Source organism: Antechinus flavipes, chromosome 4 (genome assembly GCF_016432865.1).
Source record: "Antechinus flavipes isolate AdamAnt ecotype Samford, QLD, Australia chromosome 4, AdamAnt_v2, whole genome shotgun sequence".
NCBI lineage: Eukaryota > Metazoa > Chordata > Mammalia > Dasyuromorphia > Dasyuridae > Antechinus > Antechinus flavipes.
Window position 1 is genome coordinate 412,879,197 of NC_067401.1, and position 13,756 is coordinate 412,892,952.

The 13,756-nt window shown below is 39.9% G+C and overlaps 1 protein-coding gene across 1 annotated transcript; it reads left to right on the forward strand.

Moving 5' to 3' along the window:
- Window positions 1–3,028: 3,028 nt before the first annotated feature.
- Window positions 3,029–5,390, forward strand: TEDDM1 (transmembrane epididymal protein 1). The gene has a single exon (XM_051996779.1). The coding sequence runs from the start codon at window positions 3,029–3,031 to the stop codon at window positions 4,187–4,189; it is 1,161 nt and encodes a 386-aa protein (XP_051852739.1). The 3' UTR covers window positions 4,190–5,390.
- The last annotated feature ends 8,366 nt before the right edge of the window (window positions 5,391–13,756 follow it).

Sequence of the window (13,756 nt, forward strand, 5' to 3'; positions counted from 1 at the left end):
CAAAAGAAAAGAGACTGGGGTCTCCCAGACTCCAGAGAGTCTATGAGAGAGAGCATATCCTCCTGGCTGGCCTTTTCTAAGGCAAATCACCCCCATTGATAGCCAGATCCTCATTCAGGAAGCCTTAGAAGTGATTTCCATTCATGAACTCTGGGTCTGGGGACTTTGGCTTTCTTCTCAACTTGAAACCTGAGCCTCAAGATTCCCTATTAAAGGGCAATTTTAAACTCACTTCTTTGCAGAATGTCCAAAATAGCATGCTTTGCCTTTTCAGCATAGCTGCCAGGACCCTGCCTGCTGTGAAGACATTCTCTTCTCAGTGCCAGCCTCCATTTCCCTAACTGGACTTTGCCACTAGGAAGTCAGTATTAGAATCCTTGTGTTAACTCAATGGAATTGATACAATGCTTATTGGTTCACACATTAGAGCAAATCTTTACAAGGTGTTGAGTCATTAATATTGATAGAAACAATACTTAAGTTTACACCTTTGAAAGTTCACACATTAGTTCACACATTTGGGAGATTTCAGGGTTCACTATGAGATATCCAAATTCATATCTCCTATAATCCCACTCTCAGAGGAGGAGTCAACCTTTGAGTTTACACCTCTAAAAGAGCAGAAAAGCAGCTGAGCTCAGTCAGAAGAGTTCAGTTGAAAAAGTTGGAGATTGAGAAGCCACGAGTCGGAGTTGAGCTAGAGGCAGAAACTGGAAGAGCTAAAAGACAAGCTGCAAGAGCTCTTGGAACCAAGGAGTGAGATAGGCCTCTAAGAAAACTAATTGGGCTATATTGAAGGAAACAAGAAAAGATTTGAACTTTTAACACCTGGCTGCATTTGGGGTGATTATTACTCTGAACTGAACTGCCTCCAGAAAACCTCCCCAAGAAACCTGCTCCAAGAGAACAATCATATTATACAAAAGAAGAGAACACCACAAGTCAGAATTCTAGCAAAGCTGACCTCTCATCCAACAATAAACTTACAGTTTTGTCACTTAAAACTCTTCAGGTTTGTGAATTCCTTCACAAAGGATCTGCACCAACCAAAAGGGGATTCCCACAACTCTCTGACTGCCACTAGAACCCCATCAATCTTGGCCATTCCCCTGCCTTTAAGCAGGATGTTAGTCAGAGAAAAAGGATCATAATCTCCAGACACCTTAGCAGGATATTATAATGGAAAAACCGGGACTTCTGTAATCAGGGAATTAAAATTCTTCCTTTGTCTTCTATTACATGTGTGACATTGGGGGATTAATTAATTTAATTCTTATATCCGAAGGTCTTCAGTTTTCTTATTCAGTCCTTATTAGTCCTAGCAATCATCCAATCAAACTTAGGTGAATTTATTCTCTTTTTCTGTCTGGAAAAACCCAAGCAGCTATTATCAGATATAATCAATTCCCAGAATATCCTTTTGTATAGAGTGATTGTGAGGAAGGAATTCTTTATCAATCTCCATGGTCCATTCTCCAATCTCTGGGTATCTTTAAACAATCTTTTGAGATATTGATTAGCATATCTTTATAGACAGGTCTGAGACCTGGTCTGCCAGGTACACTCTATCTGGCTCCTTAATCCCTCCCTCTGAGTTTCTAACTTTACCCAAGACTGTATTTTCACTATAAAAGATCTGCTTATGATGAAAATCTTTGCTAAATTCTCTTCAGAACTAAGCCCATAGCGCCTTCTCTTTAATGGCACCTTTCTTCTTATTCTAGTTAACTCTGGTAAATCCACTAAACTCCTCTATGGATTTAATCTGCCAGGCAATGGCTTACTCTCACCTCATGGACTCTTTCCTTTTTCCTGGTTAATTGTGAGTTCCCCGAAACTTGTCTTTTCCTTGCTAGCCATGTGCTCTCCCAAATCTATTTCATATTTGCCCCTCCTGGAGCCTATTTTACCTTCTGTTTTGTCCATAATCTCTTCTCCTAAATAAACCTATCTTTTTGTCAAAGATTATGGCCATTGTAAATTTGTCATATGTTTATTTCAAACTAAGAATTGCTGCCCTGACCCCATCAAAACCACCTTATTTTATCCTTATCTCTTAAATAAAAGAAGCTGATCAAAGACATGAATTTTTAAAGGCAAATTTCAGATTCTCTACAATGGGAAACATTTTTTTTTTTTAAGAACATAGATTGAAAGCACAAAAGCTACCTTTGAAACCAACAAGTCCAATCTTTTAATTTTTTTAGATAAGGAAACAGCTTAAGAGATGTAAGGTGAGGGGGACAGCTGGATGGCACAGTGGATAAAGCACCAGCCCTGAAGTCAGGAGGACCTGAGTTCAAATCTGATAACACTTCCTAACTGTGTGACCCTGGGCAAGTCTCTTAACCCCAATTGTCAGAGAGAGAGAGAGAGAGAGAGAGAGAAAGAGAGATGGTTTGTCCAGGATTTGAATACAGATCCTCTGAATCCAAATGCAGTGCTCATTTTTTCTTGGTCCCATCAAATATTGAGCACACAGGGTACAATAGGCAAAGATGACTCTGAGTATACAAGTGAGTCAGTGTATGTGCCCAGGAGAATTTATCTGGCCACATCTTAGGACTACCCTCTTTGAAAAGTTGTTGAGTGAAAGAGGAATTATTTTTTCCTATGCTGAGCCCCAGAGGTAAAAATGAGGAGGGTAGAAATTGCTAAGGGACAAATAAAATTTGGTGTAAAAAAGATTTCCTAACAGTGGGGTGCTTCAGAAGGGAGAGGATTGCCCAACTGGAAAGATGTCATGCAGAAGTTGGATGATGTCTTATCCAGCAGTTAAGGAAGGAATGCTTGACCAATTAATAAATCAACAGTCAGAAGATATATAGTTGGGGTGAGACAACCAATGAAATCCTTTCCAACTCTGACATTCTGTAGTCTGTATTTGTACAAATTAAAGCATGCTTATGTTACAGAGAGTGTGGTTGCCCCCTCCCCACCTTCTCTAAGTTTCTCAATCACCTCTCTTCTTCTGTTCTATAAACCAGAGGAGCAGAGTATTATGAAGGAAAATTGGAAGTGAGTCAGTATGGATCAGATCAGATATGGGAGGTCACAGGACGGGGTACAAGACATTTTTTCAGCAGAGCTTGGTGTTCCAGAGTACACAGAGAGAAAGACCTGTCAGACCCTGGCTCACCCTCCAAGGCTTTATCTGCCTGCCAAGTATAAGCAGCAAGGGGTAAAGGTGGGTGTGGTCTGCAAAAATAGCCAGCCACCTGTTCTTCACAGGTTCAGATGCTCTGATTCCTCTGAGAGAATGGCCACCCTTGAGCCCAACTTTTCAGAGTCCCCAGTCATCGTGATGCTGGGTGACTTTGGTGGCCATATGATCGCAGGTCTTTCCATCTTCATCTTTGGAATCTACCAAGCATTGCTGACGTCTCTGGCCCTGCTCAGGGACCCGTTTTCCCCAGAACTTCCCAGAAGCCAAAAGAGATGGGGCTGGCTCCTCCGGCTGCCCCTTGATGGGCTGCTGAAGGTGCTTTTGGGGCTCACCTGCTTCCTGCGCGAGCTCCTAAGTCTTCACCACATCATGATTCTGCTGAGACCCGATGACCCACAATTTACGTTAATCTTCCCCATCACATGGCAGCATCTCACCATGTTCATCGCTTTCGTCTTGAGTGGACTTGTGGATCTGGTAAGCCAAGTTTGCCTAGCAAAGAGGCGACGGGGTCTGGAGCTGGGGGCCCAGGTCTTGGCCACCCTCGTATTGGCCTCCATGATGTCCTGCCACATCCTGCATAAGGAAGGGCTGAAGAGACAAAGTCACATCCTGCTCCTGTTTTCCATCTCCCTTCTTGTCTTGACCATGACCATAGAACTCTGGGTTCCCAATCAAGCCCAGCTTTGGCTCATCAAGTCCTGGCTTTTCCTGGTGACTGGTTCGTGGCTGATGCACTTAGCCTACATTCACTTTCACCCCTCCACTGCCCATTTATGGTATTACCATGTCAAAGAAAGCGTCATGTTCCTCACCATCTTCTTCTGCTGGCACATGATAGTGGATGCCTTGGTCCTGGGAGTGATCTATACCTTCTCCACCCTCGGGCGTCAGTACTGTGGCCCGGAACCAGACCCCGATGGGAACAATGAGACTGAGTATTACCTGTGCCGTCCTGAATCTCCAGATGAGGAGCTACAAGAAGTTCACATCCAGAGCACCCCCTTTTTGCAGAGTCCTTGAAACCTCGAGGTCAACGAGTGACTTGGATTCCTTCATGCTTCCCTTTTCCCCTGGCTTCTCCTCAGCCCGTGTGTTTCTCTCCCTCACGGGTTCCCAAGTAAGGGTAGCAATCCTTCCTATCTATCCCACACTTGCCTGGAGGTGGTGGGGTGGGAGTGGGGGTGGTGAGCTAAGAGGAGGGAGGAATGCAGGACAGATTGGAAGAAGGGGAAGTAAAGGAGAATTTTAGATTGACCTTTATACTCTTCCCCCCAAAAAGGCATTCCTTGTATGATTCCATTTTTATTCCTTGATGATTCAGGCCAGGCTAAACCTGAATGTCCAGTTAATATTAGAATTCCTAGATCTTGTCTCTGTATTTTTCATATAATACCCTAATGCCCATTTCTTTCCTTCATCATGTTCTTCAAGCAAAAGTCACTTCTAAAAATGTTTTTCTAATGAACTTCACTCCAAACTGTTACTCCTGGATTCTATCTTTTTTCAGCACCACAAATGGTCCATATTCTTATTTTGCCCTTTGCTGATAACTTACAATTACTTCCTTCCTGAATACAGCTTTTCAATTAGATTTTAGGTTCAAGGGAAAGGATGCTCTGTGTTAACCAATAGCACCTTAAAGAGAGTTTTTTCTCCCCACAGTTAGTATTTAACAAATGCCTATTAATATTTCCTCACCCCTAGGTTTCCCTATATAAAGAAAATCTGTAGTACTCTTTCCTAAGTCTGTCCCACGCCGTCATTCTACCCCAGTATTATCACAACTGAGTCAATTCCCAAAGAAAAGGCAATTTATCTAAGTGATCTTTGTCAGCCTTTACTTCTAAAGTGTCACAAAACCATCTGATCCAAGATCTGAGCCAGATGATCCAGATCTGATGTCTGGACCATCACCAAATCCTCAGGGGAACAGAAGGTGAAGAATGAAAAAGAAACAGTCTTGCAGAGACTTGAAACAAATCTATAGCATAATAAAAGTTTCCTGGATCCTTGCAAAGAGTGTTTTTGTGCTCTCTCCTCAAATACCTGAGATTGGGGTCAAATGAAGATTATCAATGAGACTCCCCCTAATTCTCCTAATTGTTTATGAATTTTTGGCCAACTAATCTGCACTTTCTCATCTATAAAATGAGATGAATGATTCTTTGATTTTCTTCAGCATTTTTATGAGAATTCAATAAAGTGTTGGATGTAAAAACAATTGACCTAGTCAATTTTCTCAACTTCTACTTTCTCCATTTTGGATTTCTTCTATTTTTTACCCCTATATTTCTGAGGTGATCAATATTTTATTATATGCCCCAAGACACCTTAATGCCTTAGCTGATTTGCCTTTCTCAGAAGCATGCTATGTTTTACACTTTCCCTGACAGCCTTTTCTCTATCAAGATTCTCAATAGTGGAAAAAATACTGAATATGAGGTCAGAGGATCTGTCTCTGAATTCTTATTTCTCCTCTACCTAATTTGGGAAAATGACTTCATCTCTCTGGACCTCAGTATCCTCATTTGCGAAATTAGGGAGTGGCAAGATGATTTAAGTCTCTTCCATTTCTTTTCTGATCCTATCAATAGGCCATTAAACATTTATCAAGAATACACTGTGTGCTCAGAACTGTGTTAAGTACTACAGATACAAATAAAGACAAGAATCATTTCCCATCTTTGAGGAGCTCGTCGTCTAATGGGAAGGCAACATGTAAACGACTATGTACAAACATGCTATACACAGGATAAGTAGGAAATGATTAATAAAGGGAGAGCACAAGGATTAAGAAAGGTTGGAGGACATCTAAGTGGCCTGATTGGATAGAACACCAGCTTTGCAACCAGAAGGACCTCACTTCAAATCCCACCTTGGCTACTTAACACTTTATTAAGTGTTAATTAAGTTTAGATATGTAATCTTGAGCAAGTCACTTAACCCCAATTGCTTCATAAAAAGAACTTTTTTTTTTTAAAGAAGAGCTGAAAAAAACTTGCTGAAAAAAAAAAAAAAGAGGGATTTTAGCTGGAAAATAAAGGAAGCAGGAGGCAAAGGCAAAAGAAAACACCTATAGCCAAGAAATGAAGTACAAAAAGACCAGTGGATAGCTATGTGCAATAGTGGACAGAGTATCTGCCCTGGAGCCAGTAGAATCTGAATTCAAATTCCACCTGAGTTCAGTTTGGGACAAATTGAATTTAAGATATTTGTTCAGTTCAAGATGAGTAATAGGCCCCTTTGGAGATCCTGACTGGAAGTCAACAAAGGAATTAAGGCTGAATAAATAGATTTGAGAATCATCAGATTCTCAACCTATTTCAGACCATTGGATCTGATGTTTTCTACCAATAAATTCTTAGTAATATGGATTCTTGGCTCTTAAAATATTTTTCTCTCTCACAGTACCCCTCCCTGTAGGATTACATGTTTGATGATTGGAAAAGGACCTTAAAAATCTTCAGGTTCAAACTTCTCCATTTTGTAGATTTGGAAAGTGAGAGATTACATATGTCTCCTGAGGTCAATCAGGAAGTAATAGAATCAGAATTTGAACTCCGTTCCTCTGACTTCAAACTGAGTGTATTTTATAAAGGATGTCCTTAAAAATCTCATTTCAAATAAATGATTACATATAGATAGAGAGAAAGAAAAATGATAGGCAGGTAAAGAAAGGAAAGGGAATAATCATTAACAGATAAGATCCATGATGTGCTAAGCACTTTTTTGGAATATTATTTCATAGCAACCTTCAGAAGATGTTGATGTTATTACTCCCATTTTATAGCTGAGGAAATGGAAGTCAACAAAGGTGGGTGAGTTACCAAAGTCACACTAGCTACTAAGTGTCTGAGGTCATCCTTCAACTCAGGTATTCCTGACTCCAGATCCAGAACTCACCAGTCTTTTACCACCAGCTAGCATTTCATGGACATAGAAGTGATTTCTACCAAGGTAATTATGAATCTATAGATTAATAGATAAGTCTTAAGGAATGTCTAAAAGCTCAATCAATCAGCATTTAGTAAGCACTTTCTGTATGTGCTCAGTACCCAATGCTTTGTCCACCGCCTAGCATACAGTAAACATTTAATCAATGTCCACTGAAAAGCAAACAAAAATGCCTTCCAGGAGGCTGTGATTTATTGAGTTACAAAGATAAGTCTCAAAATTGGTATTTGAATACAGATCTTTTTAACTCCATATTCACAACATACTTAAATTTCTGCTTTCTTGTTGAATAGTTGAATTTGTTCAATTGAATTGGAACCTGACAAAAGGTGTGCATTTTCAGAAACTTAGTGGGTGTCCATCAATTAGAGAATAACTGAATAAGTTATGGTATATGAATGTTAGAGAATATTATTGCTCTATGAGAAGTGATCAGCAGGATGATTTCAGAGAGGCCTGGAGAGACTTAATTGAATTGATGATCCTAGTAGAACCAGGAGAGCATTGTACAGAGCAAAAACAAGACTGTGATGATCAACTGTGATGGACTTGGTTCTTTTCAACATCGAGGCGATTCAGGCCAGTTCCAATGGTTTTGTGATGGAAAGAGCCATCTGCATTCAGAGAGGGGACTGTGGGGACTGAGAGTGGATCACAACATAGTATTTTCACTCTTTTTGTTGTTGTTTGCTTGCATTTTGTTTTCTTTCTCATTTTTTTCCTTTTTCATCTGATTTTTCTTGTGCAGCATGTTTAACATATATTGGATTACTTGCTTCTAGGGAGAATAGAGAGAAAAAAATTTAGAATACAAGGTTTTTCAAGGGTAATTGTTAAAAACTATGTATGCATATGTTTTGAAAATAAAAAGCTTTTAAAAAGAAAAAAGGAAACTAAAAAAGATGTGCATTTCTCTCCAATTCCACCAGGGGGTACTATCTTCACACTATCCTGACCAGCCTTTCCAGATTCATAAACAAGTGGTGACCAAGCCCAGAGAGGGGGAGGGAGAGAGGGAGGTGATCAAGGGGTGAAAAACAGAGAACATCCGGAAGGCACGCGATGGGGCTGTTTCCCATTAAACTTTGGGTTGCTCATACAGAATTAAGAGATTCAAAATAGTGGAATTCTTAGAAACAGGGAGGGGAAAAACCCATTTGGAATTTCCTTGGGGGAAAAAAGGAAAAGCAATGAAATAAATAAATCCAATCCTTGTTTTTTCAATATCCCCATAGTTTTGGTTTTTCTAATGGGTTCCAATAATGTTCAGGACAAGCCAGGATAATCAAAAGAGACTTACATATTCACATAAATGAAAGAAAAAAAATCATTAAGTGCCCATAAAAGCTAGCAAAAAATACCTTTTCTTAATCTCAGTAAAATTCTCACTGACAAGTATTGGTGAACTTTAAGAATATCCTGAATGTGAAAAATGCCCCAATTAGGCAATGATAAATAATACTAACATTTGACATTTAGAGGGGTGTTTGAATCTGTGTTTACAAAGAATTTCAAATATATTCCTAATGAATACAGGGCAGGGCAGTAATGGAATCTCATCAAATACTTGTAAACTAATTGTTAATCTCATTTTATCTTTGTAACATCTTTATGAACAATCAAACAATGAGTACCTATTTAGTGCCTACTATTTGCTAGGCACTGTGCTAAGTATTGGGAAATTATCCTTGTTTTAGAAATTCTCTTAGTTGTTCTAGTCAAGGAGTCCCTCCACTACAGGTTAAAGAGACCTCTAAAACTGGAAAAATGTACTAGACAGAACTCAGGAAAAGAGAAATAGACTCTCAAGTTTTCCCTGAATTCATTGTATGTAACTTTACATTTTTCAATGGGGAAAAAAATTGAGTTTAATGGCTAATTGTTGTGGAATCTTGGGAAAATCATTATTAATTAGAATAACACTTGTGCCTCAAGTTTTATCTATATAGGTAGAAGGAAGGGCCTAAATCAGGACAACCTGAGTCCAAATTTACCTTAAAATATTTAATATTTGTAAAAGTATGGAAAAATCATTTAAATCTCTGTTTGCTTTAGTTTCCTTATTTATAAAATAGGATATCAGTGCCCCTCCTCTCCTCTACCTTGGATTGTAGCTGTGAAAGTTTGGGAAAAGCACTTAAAAACAAAACAAAACAAAACAAAACAACCCCCCCCCTCAGTTTCCACATCTGTAAAATGGAAATAATAATAATAATCTTCTAGACTTGTAAGAATCAAATGAGATAATATTTGTAACAAACTTCTGGCACATAGTAGGTGTTATAGAAATGATTATTCCTTTTCATCCCTTCCCCAATGAATGTACACAACTTATACATTGTTTCCTTCTTTAGAATCTAAGGATAAGGTTTGTGATGACCCTTGACAGTGGACAATAAATTATGGCATTTAAAGATTCATAATAATTATAGGCATTGCTCTAATTACAATTGATTGTGAGTTTACTTATTGAATTGATTAGATTATTTTATTAGATTAAAGCTTAAACGTACAGTGTCATTTGATCCTCCAATAACCCTGGGAAGTAGGTGCTGTTATTATCATTATTTTACAACTGAGGAAATTGAGGCTAAAGAGAAGGAAATTGACTACACAGCCAGTAAGTTTTTAAGACAGGATTCGAATTTAAGTCTTCTTGACTTCAAGACCCATCCTTCCTCCCTCTCTTCCTCTTTCTCTCCCCTTTCCCTCCTTTCTGTCTCTGTCTCTGTCTCTCCGTCTCTCTCTCTCTCTCTCCTCTCTCTCTCTCTCTCTCTCTCTCTCTCTCTCTCTCTCTTCCAAGAAATCATCAACTCTTTTTATAAATGAGAAAGTTGACATACAGGAAGTCTGATTTGTCTAAGGACCACAATATGTAATAGCAAAGATATATTTCAAGCTCTGGTCCTTCTGACTAATGCACATAGGCAAGAAATTACCATTTTACAAACTCTGTTATTCCTTCATTAAATCTATTGTCTTGCCTCCAGTCCTGATCTGTTACTGAGGCATCCCCAATTACAAGATTCACTCTCTACTCCTCCCTCCCAATTCAAATCTATATATTCTTACAAGCTATATCCTTGCTAGAGTATAAAAGGGTGATTCCTTACATAATATATTGCCTGCTTATCCACCTCCACTCTCTATGTTATAGAATCTTAGAATTAATAGGGTTATAAAAGTAATTTAGCATTTGGCAACTGATATCACAGTAGTTAAAGCACTGGGTTTAGAAACAGGAAGACCTGAATTCAAAATTGACTTCTTACAAGATACTTAGTAGCTTAGATAGGCAAATCATTTAACCTGTTTTCTTCAGTTTCCTTCACTATAAAATAGGAATAACAATTGCGCCTTCTAATAGGGTTGTAATATTTATTTTTTAAAACGGATTTGGAACTTGGTAATTGCTATGTAAATTATCATTCATTTTCCCATTCTACCCCCCCCCCCATCCTTCACTTGCTCCAAACTCTCATCTTAAGAGGAAATAGATCCAGAAAAATAAAATGAAAAAATAAAAAGTAAAAGCAGATTAGTGGAGAAATGAAAACTGAAACCCAATTTAGCCCCTCTTTTGGCATATGCTGCTTCAAAGAAAAAAACATGATTTCAAAACTAGAAGTCTGAGTTATCCCATTGTGAGAGCACTGGTATTTATGTCCCAGAAGATGCTGAGAAGAGAATTCAATGGTAGAAGTACTCTCATTACTTTTTTGATGAGAGATGGAGCAAAGGATATTGGTATTGTTACTGATAAGAGCAGAACTGGGAAAAGTGCTGTCTAACTTTGAGCCTTGGAATTTTGAAGGACAAACCAACTAAATTTTCCTTTTTCATACATGAATACAGTCTCTAGGATTGCTTTCTTTAGGGTTTGGGTTAGGGTCGTCATGTATGGGCTGGTTAGCTTAAACTGTTAGAATATAATGCCATAGAGATTCAATTCTAAAGTAAATTTGTTTTACTCTCAATCCACTAATGATCCCAGAATGCAGCCATCAAACCTACAGGTCATGTATCAAATTGTGGATTAGTGTAGGCGCAATTTACTTTCAGGAACCAACCCTCCCTCCCCCCAAAATGACAAAAATACCCCAAAATTTTGAGATAGTAGGACATATCCTGTGGATCTTTTAAGCCTTTCTTTCGTATTCTCTTTAATCTTAGTACCTTCTTTGTGATTGTCTTCAATTTATTGCATATATAATTTGTACATAGTTGTTTGCTGGTAATTTCACTATTAAACAGTGAGTTTAAGATCAAGGACTTTATTTTGTCATTCTTTGTATCCCTCGAACTTAGTGTAGTGTCTGACACATAATAGGTACTAAATAAATGCTTTTTTACTTAAGGCACTGATTCCTCTAGTTTTTTTTTTTTTTTTCTCCCATTGGACTATTAAAACTATCTGGTACAAAATAAGTGCTTAAAGTGGGTGATGATGATGATGATGACCCTTGACAGTAGACAATAAATTCTGACATCTAAAGAATTATAATAATTATGGGCATTGCTCTAATTACAACTGATTACGAGTTTACTTATTGAATTGAAAGTTTATATGCTCAAGGTATAAAGCATAAACCTTTAGAATGTAAACTCCCAAGGACAGGGACATTTTCATTCCTTGGTTTTGAATCCCCAAGGACCTAGTAAACGTACTTAGTAAACAATAGTTGAATGAATAAATAAATTATCTCACTAAAGAGACATCACTAATCATTTAAGAGTAAAACAAAACAAAATAAATTTTTTTTTCAAGAATTGGACATTCAAAAGTTCTGTTAGAATAAAATAACAGTATATTTTTTAAAAATACCCTTTTCTTCCTCTTTTACAGAAAAATAAAATGTCAGAGCTTGCTTGAAGAGACCTTCTAATTCAGCCCCCCTATTCCACAATTGAGGAAACAGCCTGGCACAATTACTTGACTTATTCAATGTCACATAAGTTAGTAGAGGAAAAACCTACATTCAGGTCTCTTGAGTTGGAGAATAACATCAAGGTCACTCACAGCTTCTTGCACAAGGGCAACTAAAATCTCTTGGCTCCCAAATGAGTATTCCTTTCATTCTGATTCCTTGAATTGATTTGCTTTTTCAGAACGTCTTAAGTAGAGAACAATCCTATTTGAAATGTACACAGGGTCTGTTACTTAAGCATGTCATCCACATTTTAGGGAATAGGGGTTCTGAGGACCCAGAGAAGTCAAATCTTTTCCATGGTCTGGATGTTAAGCAGATCACTGCTTCCCCATCCTCCCCCTCTCCCCGCCCCCCTTCTAAATTAAGAAGCCAGGGAACAAGAATCCTACTTTCTTCAAGCTTCATGAGCAAGTCTTAAAACTTTGTAAAGATGAAGTGGGTTTCTAGTGACTATATAACAGTACCGTGTAGATCCTATATCAAATAGCATTTCTTGCCTTTTTACAGGCTTTGTATTTGTCAAAGGTATTGAGATAGGTTCGTAGGAAAATTATTATCGTCTTTATTTCGCAGAGAGAATTTAGCGACTCAGAATCATTTGAAGCTAGGAGTGGAAATGAGGCAAGGGGAAGTACTCTTCCATGCGTAGAGCGCTGGCTCCTTATTTTTATGAAAACAGGGACGATTAATTCAAGCACATGTCGAGTGGATCGGCCTCAGTTCAATTTCCAAGTTAGGAAGGGAGAAAAACAAAACAACAACTACAAAAAAAAAAACAATCTCCAGGCCTTCGGAATCCCTGCCGATTTATTTTAGTCTCCGTTTCCCCTCCTCCAGCTCCGCTGTCATTCCGGGGTACAACCTAGCCAAGTCTCACACTTTTATCCTATCTCATCCTGGTCCCGTTCCTTTCTCAATTTAAAGGGGAAGAGTTGGCACAACAGCAAAGAAAAAGCCTAAAGCAAAAGGTTCCCTCCCCGTGGGGGCAGCATCTCAGCTGCCCAATTCCGCTGCAAGGCTGGAGAGGTTTCGGCTTATTTCAACCTTGTCCTGGTTCTTGGGGGCGGGAAGGGGCTCAGCTCCAGGGGGCCCCCAGACAAGGAGGCGTGAGCCGAGGTCCTAAGAAGTTGCATAGACCCTCTCCGGTGCAGAGGGGAGTGGGCGATCGGGCAAAGGCGGGGGGTGGGGGTGGGAGGGTGGGGAGGGGGAAAAAAGGGGGTGCGACGCAGCTATCCAAAGGCTGCGCCGGGCAGGCTCTCGAGGTTTGCAGCTGGGGGAAAGGCGCGGGTGGGGGGAGAACACAATTGGCAGATTGCATGGCAGGGGTCGGGCTGCCGCAGCAGCTGGAGGGAAGTCCCCAGCCCCGGCAGCCGCAGTTGTTTTTCTCTATCTCGGCTACAGTAGGCGGGGTCCTCCCCGGGCGGGCCAGACTCTCGCAGGCTCGGATGACCCTCCCCACCCCCAGCCCTGCTTTCTCTTTCCTCTTCTCCCACCCGGCCGTCCCCATCCCCCACTTCCCTTTCTTTCTCCCTCGGCCCCGGCCCTCCGCCCCCTTGGCAGGCACCACCCCCTGCCCAATGGCCTGGACTGCAGCGCCCTGCATCAGCTGAGCTGGTCGGGTGCTCGGCGGCTGGAAGCCAATCAGGATTCGCAGGGGCGGGCCCTGCTCAGGGAATAAATGGAGCTAAGCAGGCTGGCGAAC

Coding starts and splice junctions, on each gene's coding strand:
- TEDDM1 (XM_051996779.1), top strand. CDS start 3,029: ATGGATCAGATCAGATATGGGAGGTCACAGGACGGGGTACAAGACATT.